The 16,549-nt window shown below is 46.6% G+C and overlaps 1 protein-coding gene across 13 annotated transcripts in view; it reads right to left on the reverse strand.

The window, feature by feature from the left end:
- Positions 1 to 1,621: 1,621 nt before the first annotated feature.
- DYSF (dysferlin) overlaps positions 1,622 to 16,549 on the reverse strand; it is a 222,354-nt gene continuing 207,426 nt past the window's right edge. For all 13 annotated transcript variants that reach the window (XM_029231978.1, XM_029231975.1, XM_029231971.1 and 10 more), the window contains 4 exons: positions 7,951 to 8,129; positions 6,243 to 6,352; positions 4,710 to 4,857; positions 1,622 to 1,892 (listed from right to left, as the gene is read on the reverse strand). In XM_029231978.1, the coding sequence (XP_029087811.1) occupies positions 1,854 to 1,892; positions 4,710 to 4,857; positions 6,243 to 6,352; positions 7,951 to 8,129 (476 nt within the window). In that variant the 3' untranslated portion in view covers positions 1,622 to 1,853. The remainder of the gene's footprint in view (positions 1,893 to 4,709; positions 4,858 to 6,242; positions 6,353 to 7,950; positions 8,130 to 16,549) is intronic.

The following is a 16,549-nucleotide window of genomic DNA, read 5'->3' on the forward strand; positions in this document are numbered from 1 at the left end:
GAATGCAAAGTCTTGGTGACCTAATTGAGGAGGTGAATCAGCCCTCACCTGAAGCCAATCCCTCTGAAAATTTCATTTCTGTAAAGCCATTATATTCCCTTTACTAGTTTAAATAACGTTTCCTATGATCTGCAACTCAAAGCAGCAAGAGAAAGAAAATGATTAAAGGAAAAAGTTAATAAGTGGGCACAATGTACCCCCACACTCATTTAACCCAGCTGATACTTGCACAGTATGTATTTATTTCCTCCAGTGTTCCTGTACCTGTAAGAAAAAGAGAACTCTCTTTCCAAAGCTTACGCCCTCCCCTCCTACTCCAGAAGCTGGTTCCATTAATTATCCCATTTTCTCTCTCGTGTCTTCGATCTATCTTTCCCTCCTCAGTGGCTTCCTCCTCCCTACCTTCAAATATTCTCAGGTCTCCCGAGCCTCTAAAGCTCTCTCAGCACCTCCCAAAGCTGCAGCCCCAGCTCTTCCATCCTTTCACCTCCAGTCCTCTCCGTGGAATCGCCTGCTCATGGCCTCCAAGCAGGCGGGCACGGTGGGTATTCAGGGAAGGCTCACGACCCAGAAGAGTTGGGTAACCCCGGTCCTTGCTGCCTGTTCTGTGCGAGGTGTGGCCACCCGGCTCCAGGTGTCAGGCATCAGAGTCTCAGGACTGGCCACCCAGGTTCTCAGGGCCCACATGGAGTTGGACACTGAGGGTGTCCTCCAGCCAGAACCTCTCCTGAAGAGAGAACCATTCTATGTTCAAGATGTAGCTCCCTCACCCAGGAGGGTTCAGGTCATCAGCCCTGTGCCAATCACCCCCCAGTCCTGCCAATCAGGTGGGGACGAGGCAGGGCCTCAGTCTGGGTCCCAGCATGCAGTGAAGAGACAAGGGGGCTGGAAGGCTCACTCTGGGGCCTCGGGGCCTGGGCCACGGGAACAGGCTCACAGCAGGAAATGGGAGAAGCCCTCCCGCCAGGCTGTGCTCCAGAGTTCCAGCCCACCAGCCAACAGAGGCAGAGGCCTCTATCTCGGAAACACGATGTTTTCGTGCTCTTTGGTTTTTCTCTAAGCATGTCCTTGCTGCTCTTGTAGATGAAGCCTGATTCCTGCAAGAGATGTCAGCCCGACAGCTAATGCGATGCTCAGACCACAAGAAAAGCGTGTGTTTATCCAGTCCAGATCATTAAAGCAGGGTGAGGAAACAGAGGGAGGGAACCCCAAGAAATTCCAAGAGCATGGGAGACAAGGTCACAGCCAGGGGTCCAGCAGCCCTCCCAGCCTTTAGAGTTTTTCCGAGGGGCTCCATGTGCATAAGTGGAACCTCTTCCCGGGCATGGTGCAGGTAAATGCCCACCCAAGCAAAGATCACCGTGGGTGAGGAGATGCCTGAGGAAGGAGGGCACAGGGTGGAGGGACGTCCTGGAAGCAGAACAGGCTGGGTCTTCAGGCAGGCCAGACATCAAGCCTCAAAGCCCCCGCCACCCCTACCAGACTTGCCGAAAGATGCACAGTCCCACTGGGAACGTTGCACAGATGGCACACATCCCACACACGCGCCCACCCAGACATCCCCTGCACAGTCACCCTTTTCAGGTACCACAGAGATACACACACCAACGCCGCTTTGTGGTTCAAACTGTTTTATACTGAAATACACAGGGCTGATCCCCAAAAGGGTTGGGTTGGGGGAGAAAGAAATGATGAAAGCGGGGTGGCCGCAGGGCTCGATGTCGCCAACACTTGGAGCACGTGCCAGTCCCTCTCTCTGTCTGCCCACCCTGGCAGGACGGTGAGGCCTGGACATCTGGAGACACTCAGCTGAGCAGGGCAGAGGAGGCAGCCAGTCCTGGGCCCGAGGGTCCTCAGCTGAATGGCTTCACCAGCTTCATGGCAGTATAGTTCTGGAGGGAGGGCGGAGAGGCAGGGACAGGTGACGACAGCTGCCAGGGAAACGGAGCTGGGAAAGGTGGCTGATCCACTCAACCACCTGCCTGCACCTCTCCCTCATCATCCCCCAGGCCACACTCAGCTCAGCACTCCACCCTGCCAGCGCTCTCGCTGTCACACAAGCCCACACTCTTGCCTGGGGGCCACAGCGCCTGAATTGCTCTGGCTTCTCCCCCGTCACTCCAGGGCCCACCCCCAGGTTCTGCCCAGCTACGGAGAGGACTCTGCCCCTGGCCAGGCCAGGCCCGGCCTTTTCCATCAGACAGGTGGCCTGAAGGCACGGCTGCGCTTCTCCCCACCCTCCTCCCACACTGCCCAGTGCGGGAACCTGGGGCTCGCTGGCCACCACGCTCCCGTCCAAAACGCAGAGAGAGAGTTGGGGTGGGGGGTATAGGGGGATGACCCACAGTGCGAGCCAGCCCTAGAGATGGGTCACCCCTGATTAAGCCCTGGCTGCTGCAGGACTGGCAGGAATCTCCCCTCCCCACTCCTCCCCCCAAAACCATGAAAACACATACAACACAACACAGGGCTCCTAATTGGGACAGTATGTTCCCCAGCGCCGCCCAGGAAAGCCAACTCTGGAAACAAAGCCGCCGCTCCTTCCCTGCCAGATCGCCTCCTGCCTCCCCACACTGGCCCTGCTCCCGGCTGCCTCTAGGGCAGAGCTGGGAGGAATCAGACGGGCTGCCCTCCCTGTCCCCCTCCCAGGGGAATTTCCAAGAGGGTGGGAGATGAGGCCAACTTGGGGGGAGCCCCTCTGCACCCAGGCCTCTGTCCCCCAAGGCCTGAAAGCCAGGTGATGGACGGTCACAGGTCTGGCATCCACCAGGTGACTGGGTGACTTGGCTGGAGGGAAGGAGGATATGCCCAGCTTGTAGCAAAGGCCTGCAAGCAAAAGCAGTCTGCAGTCTCAGACCCAGGCTGCCCTACAGCCCTCGCCTAGGATCTAACCCCACATGCCAGCTCTGGAGAGAGAAGGCAGGGTTGGCATTTGAAAAAGGACAAATCCCGAAGATCTCAAAGGAGACTGATGCTGCTGCTGGGGACTCAGGACACAGGGAAGAGGCTCTGACCAGGGCCTGCCCGCAGGGCTTTGGGATAAGGCTGCCCCAGGGACGAGAAAGGACCACAGCCTGGAAGTGGCTGGAAATCTTCTGTCCATCTCCCAGCCAAGCAGCAGGGCCTCCTTCCCCAGGTCCCTGAGGCCTAGTCTGCAGCCCTAGTGCCTTGCAGGGGCGGGGCCCTCCCCTCAGCTTTTCAGCAGAAGGCTGGCTTGACATGCAGCCCCCCCGGGGAAGGCAAAATCGCTCCCCTATCCACAGTGCTAGTCACAGCAGGTCAGCACTGACCTATCCCAGCCCCTTCCTCACGCGACGGGAGGGCCTGGCCACGGTCACTGGGGAGCCACTGACAGAGCCAGAATCCAGCCAACAGCTCCTGACTCCACATGGAGCTGTGTTCCGCACAGCAGCGATGCTCAGACCTTGATGTTCCCGAGGCAGATTCTCCTCAGCAGGCCTGGGGCTGGCCCAGGACTCTGCATTTCTTACCGTCCTCCTCGTAGGAGGCGTGCTCTGCTGGTACAATGCCTTGCCAGCTACGGTGGGGGAGCGCTCTCGGGCGCCTCCTCCTCCCGGAGGATTCACGAAGCAAAGAGCTCACAGGTGAGTGATTCCCAGAGCGCACTACCCACTGTGGGGACAGTGTGCTTGACCGGCGGCCTGGTGCTGACCAGGGCTGTGGCCGGAATCCCAGACCGGGAGCTGTACACAGGGCTGCCATGCAGCCCTGAGCTGGTCCCTCTCCTCTCTGGATGTGTGTTTCTTTCCATTCAAATAAGGGTGACATGGAGTCGATCACACCATTCCTCTACTTATATACGATTTTGAATTTTTTGTATTAAAAAGTTTCAAAAATTTCAAGAATATTAAAAATCAGGTGTCAGCCTGGGGACACTGTGATCCCTTCTGAGGTTCTAGAGACACTGGGGGTGCTGCTGTGAGGATCAGGGAAGCACAGGCAGGGAAGAGAGCTCCAGAACCTCCTCCCTTGGGAGGGACCCCTGGAGCTGGGCACAGCAGTCCCCACGCGGGTGGCCCTGGCCACTCTTCGTCGGGCATCGGCTGGCTTCTTAGCAGGTGAAAGGGGCCCCAGTGTTTACTGCGCCCAGTGAGAGGCTCCTTGCCAACCCCCTCCTCGCCCACACCTTGCCCCACGCCCACCCCACTGCAGCAGGCAGGACACACTTTATCAGGTTCCCAGGTGACACCCTCTCCAGCCCCAGGTCCTCAGCAGGTGCCATCCTCACAAGCAGAGGACCTTCCCCTCTGCTCTGCCATCTACACCTTCCCTGCCCCTCCTGACCCACTCCACACCCTCCTTCAAGAAGGTTCCCCTGCCCATGCCTGCCCAAGGGGCCTCGCCTTCTGCCAACCCCTTAATTACATAGCCCCTCAGGGGCTTGCTGAGGGTGAGGTTTCTCCCCATCAAGGGCAAGAACTCAGATTCCCTCACTGGGCTAAGAGCTCCCCAACGGTCTCCTACCAGACTGGGGACTCCCCAGAGCAGGGCCTATGTCTCCCTCATCAGACCGTGGACTCCCCAAAGACAGAAGCTACTTCTCTCCATCAGACAGGGTGCACTTTGAGGACAATGACAGACTCCCCTGAGAACCAGAAGCTGCTGGAGGTCAAGGGCTGTACCTCCCACATCAGACCAGGAGCTCCTCCAAGACAAGGGTCTGTGCCTCCGCACTCAGGCCAGCTTACCGGGAAGGAGTAGACGAAGATGCCCAAGAACAGCAGGAGAATGAAGAGAAGGACGAAGAGGATGATGGCGCACCGGAACCGCCGCCAGAGGATGAACTTCATAGTCTTGTACGGGGAGGTGAACCAGAGGAAGGAGGTGTCAGGGCGCCTGCGAGTGAGATCCCAGAGGTCAGCAGGGTACCTCCCACCAGGGCTGCTCCCTCCGGGTCCTGCTCACAAATTGCCCTGGCCCACCCAAGTCAGCCCCCCAGACCTGCCCAGCCTCCAGGCCCCCAGCCCCTGTCCGCACCTGCATCGCCCTCTCCTCCCAGCCTTCGCTACTGTGTGAGCCCCGCCCATGTTGCCCTCCTCTTCTTGGTGCTGTCAAGCCCTGCACACCCTCAGGGACCCCGTTCTCAGCCACCCTGTCCAGGTCACCTTCGCTGCCACTCTCTCCTTCCTGACCCAGGACTTAATCACAGACTAGAGATTTGGGGACTGGGCAGAGCTTCAAGGGGCTCCACGTTAGGTGAGCTATGGTCCATGAGCCCCAGATAAGCTAAGCCACTGGCCTAGATGCACGTGGCTCGTTCACTGGCAGGGAGTGAACCCAGAAAGCTGATTGTGTCTCATAACCAAGAACCTCAAATCCTTCCCCTAGGTCAGCCTCACAATTCAAAGAGCGGGCAGGATTTTGCGTCTCAGTAACGGCCGTTTTAACATCTGCTTGCGTGCTGCTGGGTCTCCTGGGTCTCTCTGTCTTTCCACCCAGATCCCAGCATCCTTGGGCAGGGATGCCTCTCACTCCTCTGCCAGCCAGTGGCACTCAGGATAGCGCTATAACAAAGTGGGCTGTCTGTGCTAAGTGTGACTTGAGCTGAGCAGGCGGTGGAAAGGGACCCAGCAAATGCAGCCCCGGCCCGCGCCCGAACAGCCATCTTTCAGGCTCCGGTAACTGCCTTCAAGGCTTCTGCATCCACTGGTTTGGGATGTAGGCCCCTCCCTTAGAGGCCTGTGAGGTAGGGGAGGCAGGGACTAGGCCCCCATTTCACAGATGGGAAAATTAAAGCTGAAAGGCCTTTTGAAAGCCACATTGACACCACAGGAGAGCCATGGAAGGCAGCTGGGTCAGAGAAAGACCTTGGTCAGGCTCCGGGGCCAATCAGACCAGGTGTGAGAATTTCACCTTCGCCACTTTCCTTGGAATGACCTTATTTAACTTTGCTGTGATTGTTTCCTCATCTGTAAAGCGGGGATACTAATAACGACTCAGCAGGGAAGGTTCCATGACACAACATATACATGCCATATGACAGCACGCCTGGCCTACAACCAACAGCTACCCAACAGCGCCTGCTTCTGGAACTAGCGATGAGCCCAGCGTGTCCTGGAATGATGTCTGTCACCTGCCCCCTAACAATGTGTACCCTTGGATGAGTCACACCCCTCTCTGCGCCCTGGGACCTCTGTGTGGCTATACAGTGAGTGCCTCCCGTACTGTGGATACTCCTCCCCATCCCCTTGGGCATCAGGGGTCAGGGGCTGAGCACCAACCTTGGGTCCTCGAGCTTGGGGTTCATGTTGGGCTCATCCCTGCCCTGGCCGGCCGGCCGCTCCTCATGTTCGCTCTCGGCCACAATCTCCAAAGTCATCTCCAACTTGCCCTGAGGGGACAAGGGGGACCTGATCAGAGACATAAAGGCTTGGCCCCATGGCTTGGAGAGGAGCCAGGCCAGGACAGATGTAAAGGTCACTTTATGATTTGTTTGAAAAAAGATACAGGGTGATCTGATCATAAAAGTACCTGCTCCTTGCAGAACACATAGCAACTACAGAAATGTATAAAAAAAAGGAGACTGTCACCCATACTTCTACTATGTAGAGACAAGCACTCTTAATACTTTATTCATCAGAGCTATCTTTCTTTGCAAGTATGTGAAATATCACGCTGTGTATATATGGTCCTATAGCTTGTTCCTTTCATTTAGGAATAGATTTTATTATATAATTATATACTCTTTAAAGTTTGCTTTTAATGCTGTATCTATGTAATGGTTGACCAGAATTTATTTAGTAAACCAGTTATTTTGGTTCGTTGAGGTTGTTTCCAACTCTTTGTTGTTACAAATAAACCCTAAATTTTTAATTTTATGGGGTTATTTCTTTAGGAGAGATTTTAGAAGTGGGATGAAAAATTTCAAGGGCATAAATATTGTTAAGTCTCTGGCTATATATTACTACATTGTTTCCCCAAATGGTAAAAATCATTAGCCTGCCCAACAGAGGTAAATGAGAAGGCTGTCTCTCTGCATCCTCACTGGCAATAAGTGTTTCTATTTTTTAAAAATTCTAATATAATACCTAAAAAATGTTTTCACATTTTAAAGCATTCCTTTATGCAATTACTAGGGGAAATGAAACTTCTTAAATATGTAATGGCCACTGTACTGCTTTATGTACTATCTATGTATGCCCTTTGCTCATTTTTCTTTTGAGATGTTAGTATTTCTTATTAATTGTTATAATTTGTTATACAACATGGATATTTTATTTCAAGGGCCACTTTAGGGATTGGCTGTCTGTCTGCCGTTTCTAAGTACAGTTGACCCTTGAACAACACAGGTTTTAACTGCACAGGTCCACTTATACACAAATTTTTTTCAATAAATATACAGTTGGCCCTCATTTGCAGGTTTCAGATCTGTAGATTAAACCAAACACAGAAGGTGGACTATGAGACTTGAGCATCCATGGATTTGGTGTCCACGCGGGCTCCTGGAACCAACCCTCTGCCGATACCAAGGAAGGACAGTAAACTCATTTACTTCCTCTGCAGAGGAAGGATGATTCTCCATGGTCCCCAGTCACACCCCTGGGCAGACCTCTGGGCAGGGAGAAGACAAGGACAAGGAACAAGGTCAGTCCCTTATAGGGTCCTGCTCAAATGGGAGTGGCATGACCCCTGTCCTCCACAGGAAGCCCAGCCAGAGGGGAACCCAGGATACAGATCACTGTGAAGGCCAAGGAGCAAGTACAAATTAAACAGGGTCCACGGGAGATTAGGGCATCTTTAGATTTAGATAGGCTTTCCTGGGATACGAGCCTCGAGGAGATGAAGGCTGGGAACTGGCAGGGAAGAGAGGCAGTGTCTTGGGAAACAGACAGGGAGGGCAGGATAGAGGGAGAGGAACACGTCTGTGCTCAGCGATTTCTATGGACGAGTCACTCCCGCATCTCCATCGACCAGAGGGAACAGACTTACCGCCAGTATCTTCTTCTCACCCTCGTCCGCCACACAGGGCCACCAGCCCTTCACTGTTTTCTGTTCAAAAAGGGACACAAACCACTCCGGGTGGAAAGTGTCATCCAGCTGGTCCAGGGAACACTTCTCAGCTGTCTTGGCAGGCTTGGGCATGCGGTTGAGGTCCAGCTGCAGAGAGCCTGTAGCAGAGAAGGGTGCTTTGGCCCACGCTTTCTCAGTCGCTGTCAGCCTAGGGCCACCCTGGGGCTGGGCAAGTTCAGCCTCCTCAGCCTCTATCCATGGTCTTAGCCCCATGGCTCAAACTCCACTCCCCACCCACTGCCTCTCATTCCATCTGTACAGCTTCCCATCCATCTATTCATGCATGCATATGCCTGCTACTGTGCCCTGATTGATTCACCCTTAACAGAATTTCCCACCTGCTCAACTATTCATCTTACTATGCGCAAATTCACTCATTCACCCATCGTCTACATCCATCAACCATCAACTTTTTAAACCGTTTTTAGTGCAGTAAAATATTTATAGATAAGATAAAATTTGTTATTTTAACCATGTTCAGATGTATACTTCAGTGGCATTAATTACATGCACAACATTTGGCAACCATCAGCACTACCTATTTCCATAACTTTTTCATTCCCCCCAAACAGCAACTCTGTACCCATTAAGTAATAACTCCCCATTCCCCTCTCGTCTCAGCCCTGCTAACCTCTAAATCTAGTTTCTTTCTCCATGAAAAAGCCTATTCTAGACACCTCATATAAGTGGGATCATAAAAATTTATCCTTTTGTATCTGGCTTATTTCACTTGGCATAATTAGTTTTCCAGATTCATCCATGTTGTAGCATGTATCAGTACTTCATACTTTTTTATGGCTGAATAATATTCCATGGTATGTATATACCACATTTTGTTTATCCATTCATCCGTTGATGGACACTTGGATTGTTTCCACCTTTTGACTCTTGTAAATGATGCTGCTCTGAACACTTGTGTGCAGATGTCTTAGTCCCAGTTTTTAATTCTTTTGGGTACATAACTAGAAGCGAAATTGCTAGGTCATATGTTTAGCTTTTTGAGGAACTGCCAAACTTTTTCCCAAGCAGCTGCGCCAATTTACATGCATACCACCAATGTACAAGTGTTCCAGTTTCTCCACATCCTCTCCAACACTTGTTATTTTCCATTTTTTGTTTTTGCTTTTGCTTTTTTATAGGTATAAGTGTTATCTCATTGTGGTTCATCCACCAATTTTTTCATCTGCCCACGTAGTTATCCAAGCAGCTATCTTTCTATACTGCTTCATCTACTCATCTATTTTATCCATCTTCTCCAAGAATAGCCCCATCTACTGGGTTGAGCCATACGAAAATTCTGGTATTCAACTACATTTGACGTATAAAAACAGCAATTTCATGAGGTTTCACCTAATCCAATCCCAACAACACAAAGTCAGTGGGATTGGAGCATAGGTTACTGAAGGGATTAAGTGAGAGAGGTAAATCTAAAAAATATTTTCCAAGGCCAAATTGAAGAAATTCTGTAACAGGGAAGAGCCAAATCTGACCACATGTTGGATCTGTTTCTCTTACTTTAACCTTTTCTTTCCACTGCTTTTTTTCACTAAAAGGATGCTGTCTATATATAATGGCCTGCCTTGGGGAACCCTGCCCCTCTGCCTGAATGTTGAACCAAGGCGCCTTTTTCAGGGAAACATCCAGAACCTGTCCATCTGTGGATGGCTATAAGAAAGAAGAAATTAACACATCCCCTCCCCGAGGCTGGCTATTCCAGGTGATGTTTGCAAACCTTATGGTCTTTTTACTTTACTTCCTCATCTCCTCCCCCTCTTTGTGCTATAAAAGAAACTGGCATCCAAACCCCAATAAGATAGTTATTTTGAGACATTAGTCTGCAATTTTCTCAGTCTGCCAGCTTTCCAAATAAAGTCGTATTCCTTGCCTCAACACCTCATCTCTGATTCATTGGCCTGTCGTGTGGCAAGCAGAGTGAGCTTGGGCTAGGTAACAAATTTGGCAAGCCAGCCAGGAGGCTTGCAGCTTTTGGCTAGCCAGCCCTGGTCAGGGAACATTGTGGCAAGGCCTAGCAGATGCCAGGACCATTTGTCCTGAGGATCTTCCCTTCAAACTTCCCTCAAGCGGTGCCAGCTACTGCAGCGCTTGGCAGTTGAAGCAAGGAAAAGACCAACTTCTACGAGTCCACAGACTCAATTTTGTACGGTTAGTCTACCCAATTCAGTAACCAGTTCATTTGTTTTGGTCTTGGTCTTGTTTTGCTTTTGTGTATCCTTTTGTGTTGCAAGTTGATGAACTCGACTTTGTATGGTAAGTTGCTCCAGCGTGCACACTGGGAACATATTTCCCTCTCAATTTGGGCTTTTCCTTTACAGGATAAGCCAATTTGTTTGATTGGGGTACCCTACTGGAGGGGGAAATTGTTGTTGGACTCTACCTGATTTGGAGCCAGTTCGTTGGTTTTGTAGGGTAAGTCTACCCGATTTGTGAACTAGTTTGTTGGTTTTGCAGGTTAAGTCTACCTGATTTAGGAACTGGTTCATTGGTTTTGGTCTTGGTTTTGTGTGCACCGATGGTAGAATTTCTTTGGGCCTTTTGTGTTGGAATTTGTTTGTGTCTTTTGTGTTTTGGTGTTATCAAACTTATAAAAAATGGAAATACTCCATCTATACTGAAGGAGAGCCCTTTGAGGTGTATATTAGATAAATGGGCAAAACATAGCCATGAGCCTATGACTAAGAAAGACATGATATACTATTGTAATAGGGTGTGGACCCAATATATGTTAGGATCAGAAGAATGATGGTCCCTGAATGGCTCACTCAATTATTATATGATCTCGCAGTTAGAAGTGTTTTGCAAAAGAGCAGGCTGCACCAGCAGTTTCTCCAACTGCTCCCCCCCCCCACATGCCACCAACATATTCACCGCCTCCTGTTTCCCCTACCCATGGGGATCAAATAGAAGCTTCTATGATAACCCCCAAGGCACAGGGACCTGGTTTAGTATCACCATCTAAGACCCAACAGACCCACCATCTAAGACCCAATTTGGACCAGGAGCCACGTCTACAGCAGGGCAATTTCCCTTGTGCTGACATCCTGTAAGAGGCCAGGGGACTCTCCTGGACTTGAGGCATCCGATTCTAATTTCCCCACAGGAGCCCCAGATAACTTTGACAGTGGAGAACAAGTTGATTGACTACCTTCCCTATTTATCTTAAGAGGCTTGTAAATATTAAACAAAGGGGAAACAAAGGCATCCTAGGAAAAACTTGACTGTATCTTTGAGATGTAAGTGTCCTATCTGGTCTTCTCAGGAACGCTCATCTCTGCCATCTTTTTAAAATGCAAACTTTGAAAAAAGGGCAAAGTAATTTAGAAATTGACTTGTCAAGGATAAGTTAAAAAACTAAGTGTTTTTTCTGTAAAAATTCAGCCATCTAGACAAGTGAACTTGATTTGTTCCATCTGCCAGAAACCTAATTTTAATCCAACCTCTTTTTGTAAACTGATAGGTTTTATGTTGCTGTACATGACTCAGGGCTGAAATTTTGAAATGAGAACTATGATGTCTCTGTTTGTTTGTGTCCTTGTATGTGTCTTTGTCTTTGGATAACATTGCTGGGGTTGATTTGCAGATGAGCTCTATTTAATTGGCTATAAGAAGAGTAAGTTCTTACAAACCAAACAATTCTAAATACAAGAAAAATTAAGCTAAATGAATTTCGGGTTCATGTGCACTGAGAAATATTCAGTATTAATGTTTGTTTGTTGATCTAATTAATATAGACATGTCATTAGAGTCATCAGCATTAAGTATAATACTTTCATTATGCCTAGGTTTAATATAAGCTAAATAAAATCTTGTTATATCTGTTGCAAATTTATCAGCAAGGAAAGTAACTTGATGTAAAGAAACTTTTAAGGAAAGAAAATGCAAATGAGATAAGAGCTTTAGGTGCACTTTTTAAAATAATTATCTTTATCTAAAATTAATCTCTCCAGAGCTTCCCTGGTGGTGCAGTGGTTAAGAATCCGCCTGCCAATGAAGGGGACACAGGTTCGATCCCTAGCCTGGGAAGATCCCACATGCCATGGAGCAACTAAGCCCATGCACCACAACTACTGAGCCTCCGCTCTAGAGTCCACATGCCACAACTACTGAGGCCTGTGCTCCACAACAAGAGAAGCCACAATAATGTAAAGCCCATGCACCACAATGAAGAGTAGCCCCTGCTCGCCGCAACTAGAGAAAGCCCACGCACAGCAATGAAGACCCAACATAGCCAAAAATAAACACAAATAAATAAATTAAAAAAAAATAAAATTATTAATCTCTGCAGATATTCCACAACTTGAAAGTTAGAATTGTGCTAAAATAAGTTAAGTCATGGAAGGTTTATGGAAAGTGGACCCCAAGAAAAGAGTTTTGTAGATGGTCAGGACTGACTAAGTTTAAAATAAGTTTAACTGAGTAAATGAATTTTAAAAGTAAGCTGGTCAAAAATTTGAATTTGGCTTTTCTCTCTGTTAAGAAGACAAGGTTTCTTAAGATTCTGAACTGCCTCTGATAACAGATTTTAAGTTTTTCTACCTTTTAAGTGATCTGTTCTGTATTTGCCTTTGAAATCTTTTACTGTTACTTCCGCTAAGTGAATAACTATTGTTTCACAGTGACCTGAGATCCTATCTGACTGTTTAAACCCTTTTGATATTTTTTTGACAAAACTTCACAAATCAAATTATAATGAAGGGGCTTCCCTGGTGGCACAGTGGTTGAGAGTCTGCCTGCCGATGCAGGGGACACGGGTTCGTGCCCTGGTCTGGGAAGATCCCACATGCCGCAGAGCGGCTGGGCCCGTGAGCCATGGCCGCTGAGCCTGCGCGTCCGGAGCCTGTACTCCACAACGGGAGAGGCCACAACAGTGAGAGGCCCGCGTACCGCAAAAAAAAAAAAAAAAAAATTATAATGAAGTTCCTTTGAACTCTAGCTAACTTTGGGATGCTTCAAAGGGCCCCTGAAACACCCCAAAGAGAGATATTAACTAATTAGGTTCACTTGGTATGTTGAATTACATGGGAAGTGTCAAATAAGTAATAAATCTTCTTAGGTTATACTGTATGGCAAATGATACAGGTATTCTAGAGATAATATGGAGTTCCTAAAATTTGATGTGTGCTGGTAAAATGTTATCCGTCATAATTCTAGTTATTATCTAAATGTGTTGCATGTCACAGCACTAACCAAGTCACTTTGTCAATTACATTGTAATCAGATTTAAACGTGCCTTCTTAAGTCTTTCGTCATTACAGACAGTTACGGTTTCACTCCGATGACGCCTTTGTAAAAATGCTTCCTCTTCAAGAAGATTTATAGGAAGGACTTTGGATAAATACAAGTTTCTGGCTTTCAGGCCATAATGCTGGACTGGCTAAGAAATTGAAGAATTCTAATGGGAAACCTGATGGCTTATAAAGCTGTTAACAAGAAGGATTCGTTACATAGAACTCAGTAAAGTGGTGAATATGGTTATAATTTTTATGGTTTCTATCTGAAAAATGACTGGTTTAAATCTGTTTTCCAGGTGTAAGGAAAACCTTCCCCTTAAGCTAATTATGACTCACAGTAATTTGGTAAATTACACCTTTGTAAGCCAAATGGTTTGTACTTTGTGTCTCCCTGCTGTACTATCTCTTTGTCGATGTTACTAGCTGCATTACTTATATCCTGTCTATTTTATAAGACCGTTGTCTCTTACAGTACCCAGTGTGTAACCAGGCTTCCAACAAAACTTCTATGGCTAAACATCTTGAGGAAATAGATCACATTTGTAATGTAAAATAATTGTAATAGTGTGATTCTAGGTATGGGAAGAAGCAACAAGGGAAAATGTCTCCTGGATCATAGTTAGATAGGGGATCCAGAGAATCTTTAATGATCAATAGGGCCTAATCCCAAAACTAGCACTTCGAGTGGCATACCAAGAATTTTTGCCTGATCTGGGATGAGCCTCCCAGCGCCGTGGGACAAAAGTTGATCATGAAATGTCTCCCAAATATTGGTCAAAATACTGACCAAGAGGAGAGGATCTGAGAAATTGAATAATTCCTGCCACATCAGTCATTAGCGATTGCAGCCCTCCAACGTGAGCCGGTGAACCCTGAGGAAACTCAGGATATGAGAATACAGGATACAGGCCCCAGATAGCTAAGGTGCATATCAAGGGAGTGATTTCAGTGAGCCCAGACTCTTGCATTTTCCCATACATAGAAAAGCGCTAAATTCCTTAACTTGAAGTGCTCCCTCCCAAGCTTGAAGCCCTCAAAATTCCCACTGAATACATCATAACTCTCAACTTTTAAGCTGTGAATATTTTTTAAGGCTACAGGTGTAAAGGAGATGCTTTCCAGAGAGGAATAAAAGAAACAATGTTTGGAACACTGACACCGATGGACACTCCCAGAAAGATCCATCTGATGAAGCAATTAGAACGGTCATCACCCCTTCTTCCACAAGATTGTGGAATGGATATTGACAGTGGGGAATTGTAACAGGGAAGAGCCAAATCGGACTATATGTTGGATCTGTTTCTTTTACTTTAACCTTTGCTTTCCACTGCTTTTGTTCACTAAAAGGATACTGTCTATACATAATGGCATAATGTCTATACATACTATCTATACTCAGGGAACTCTGCCCCTCTGCCTGAATGTTAAACCAAAGTGCCTTTGTTCAGGGAAATATCCAGAACCTGTCCACCTGTGGATGGCTACAAGAAAGAAGAAATTAACACATCCTCTCCCGGAGGCTGGCCATTCCAGGTGGTATTTGCAAAACTTATAGCCTTTTTACTTTACTTCCTCATCTCCTCCCCTTCTCTGTGCTATAAAAGAAACTGGCATCCAAACCCTAATAAGATGGTTATTTTGAGACTTTAGTCTGTCATCTTCTTGGTCTGCCGGCTTTCCAAATAAAGTCGTATTCCTTGTCTCAACACCTCGTCTTCAATTCTTTGGCCTGTCGTGCAGTGAGCAGAGCAAGCCTGGACTCGGTAACAATTCTTGAATACCATACAAAGGAGATTAGGTTTTTTTCAGTGTGGAATGCTCAGTTACTGCAAGTATTCATTGACTGGATCTATTTTTCTAGCTTTCTTTCTTTCCATTCATCCATTTATCCTTCCATACATCTATCTGCTTTGACTTAACTGTCTACATCCCTCTAGAGCTACCATTTGCTGAGCACTGTATCTATCCATTAATCAGGTCATTATTCTATCCAGCATTTGTTCAACTCTATCAGCATTCATCTATCTATCCACCCATCTACACATCTCTCCATCCCTCAACTACAGATGAATGTTTATTTCCCATTTTAAACATGATCCCAAGATAATATTAAGTAAAAATCAGGATATTAAACTATATATACTATATCTACATAAAGACTGTAAGGAAACATAGGATTATTTCCTGATGGCAAAATTACAGATCTTAACTATCATTTTTAAAATAAAAGTAATAAGGGCTCAAAAGAAGTAAAATATGTAATTAGAAAATACATTATGAAGGGGGAAAAAGAAATCTCTGAATAATACTGTAAGTTGCTAAAAGAGTAGATCTTAAAATTTCTCTTCACAAGAAAAAAACATTGTTAACTACGTAACTTATTTTGGCTATCACTTCACAATATATACAAACATCCAATTAAAAAAAAAAGAAATCTATGGAGTTAAAAAGTAGTAGTTTTATTTTTTAAAACAAAAGATGATCCTGTTTAATATTATTTTGGACACTGTTTTCTCATTCAATAAAATGCAATTTTTTGTTTGTCTTTTTAAAATTGATTTTAAAATTATGAGCCTCACCTCATAAAGGCAAGATTGATAGACTGATGCTAAAAAAATTATTTAGTCTGTAAGCAAAAAAAAATTCCATAAAAATGTGAAAAGCAATTGAAAAATGGAGAAATTATTTGTAATGTGTCCTTACTATATAAAAAGCTCTGAAAATCAACAATAAAAGAGGACCATCCCAAAACCATGAAAAAGAAAATCCCATCAACAATATGGATAACAAACATATTTTTAAAGTTGTACCTTACAAGTAATGAAGAAATGCAAAGAAAGATAAAAATGAGGTACCACATTGGCAATTTTTTAAAAAAAAGATAACACTGGCAGCAAAAGTTTAGGAAAAATGGTGCCCTTAAGGCAAACAGGGCACAGGTGAGAATATAAAAATGTAAAATCTTTCTAGAGGGCTACTGAACAAAATGTTTCAAAAACCACTAAAATGTACAAAGACTCTAAAAATCTGCTTCTTAGAGTTGAGGAAAGATACGCACAAAGGGTCCAGAAATGTAAGCCTAGGCTGTCACTCATGCAGGAAATCCTAGAGACGAGCCGAGTACGCACCTAGGGGGGACTAATGAGGGTCTGATGGGACATCAGGCAGGACATTAAGCACCATGATGCAGATACAATGCAGATGGATAACTCCTGACAGAAAGAATGTTTTTAATATATTGTTTTCCCCAAAATCAAGATCTAAGACAG

Source organism: Monodon monoceros, unplaced genomic scaffold (assembly GCF_005190385.1).
Source record: "Monodon monoceros isolate NGI ecotype Baffin Bay Population unplaced genomic scaffold, NGI_Narwhal_1 Super_Scaffold_19, whole genome shotgun sequence".
Lineage (NCBI taxonomy): Eukaryota > Metazoa > Chordata > Mammalia > Artiodactyla > Monodontidae > Monodon > Monodon monoceros.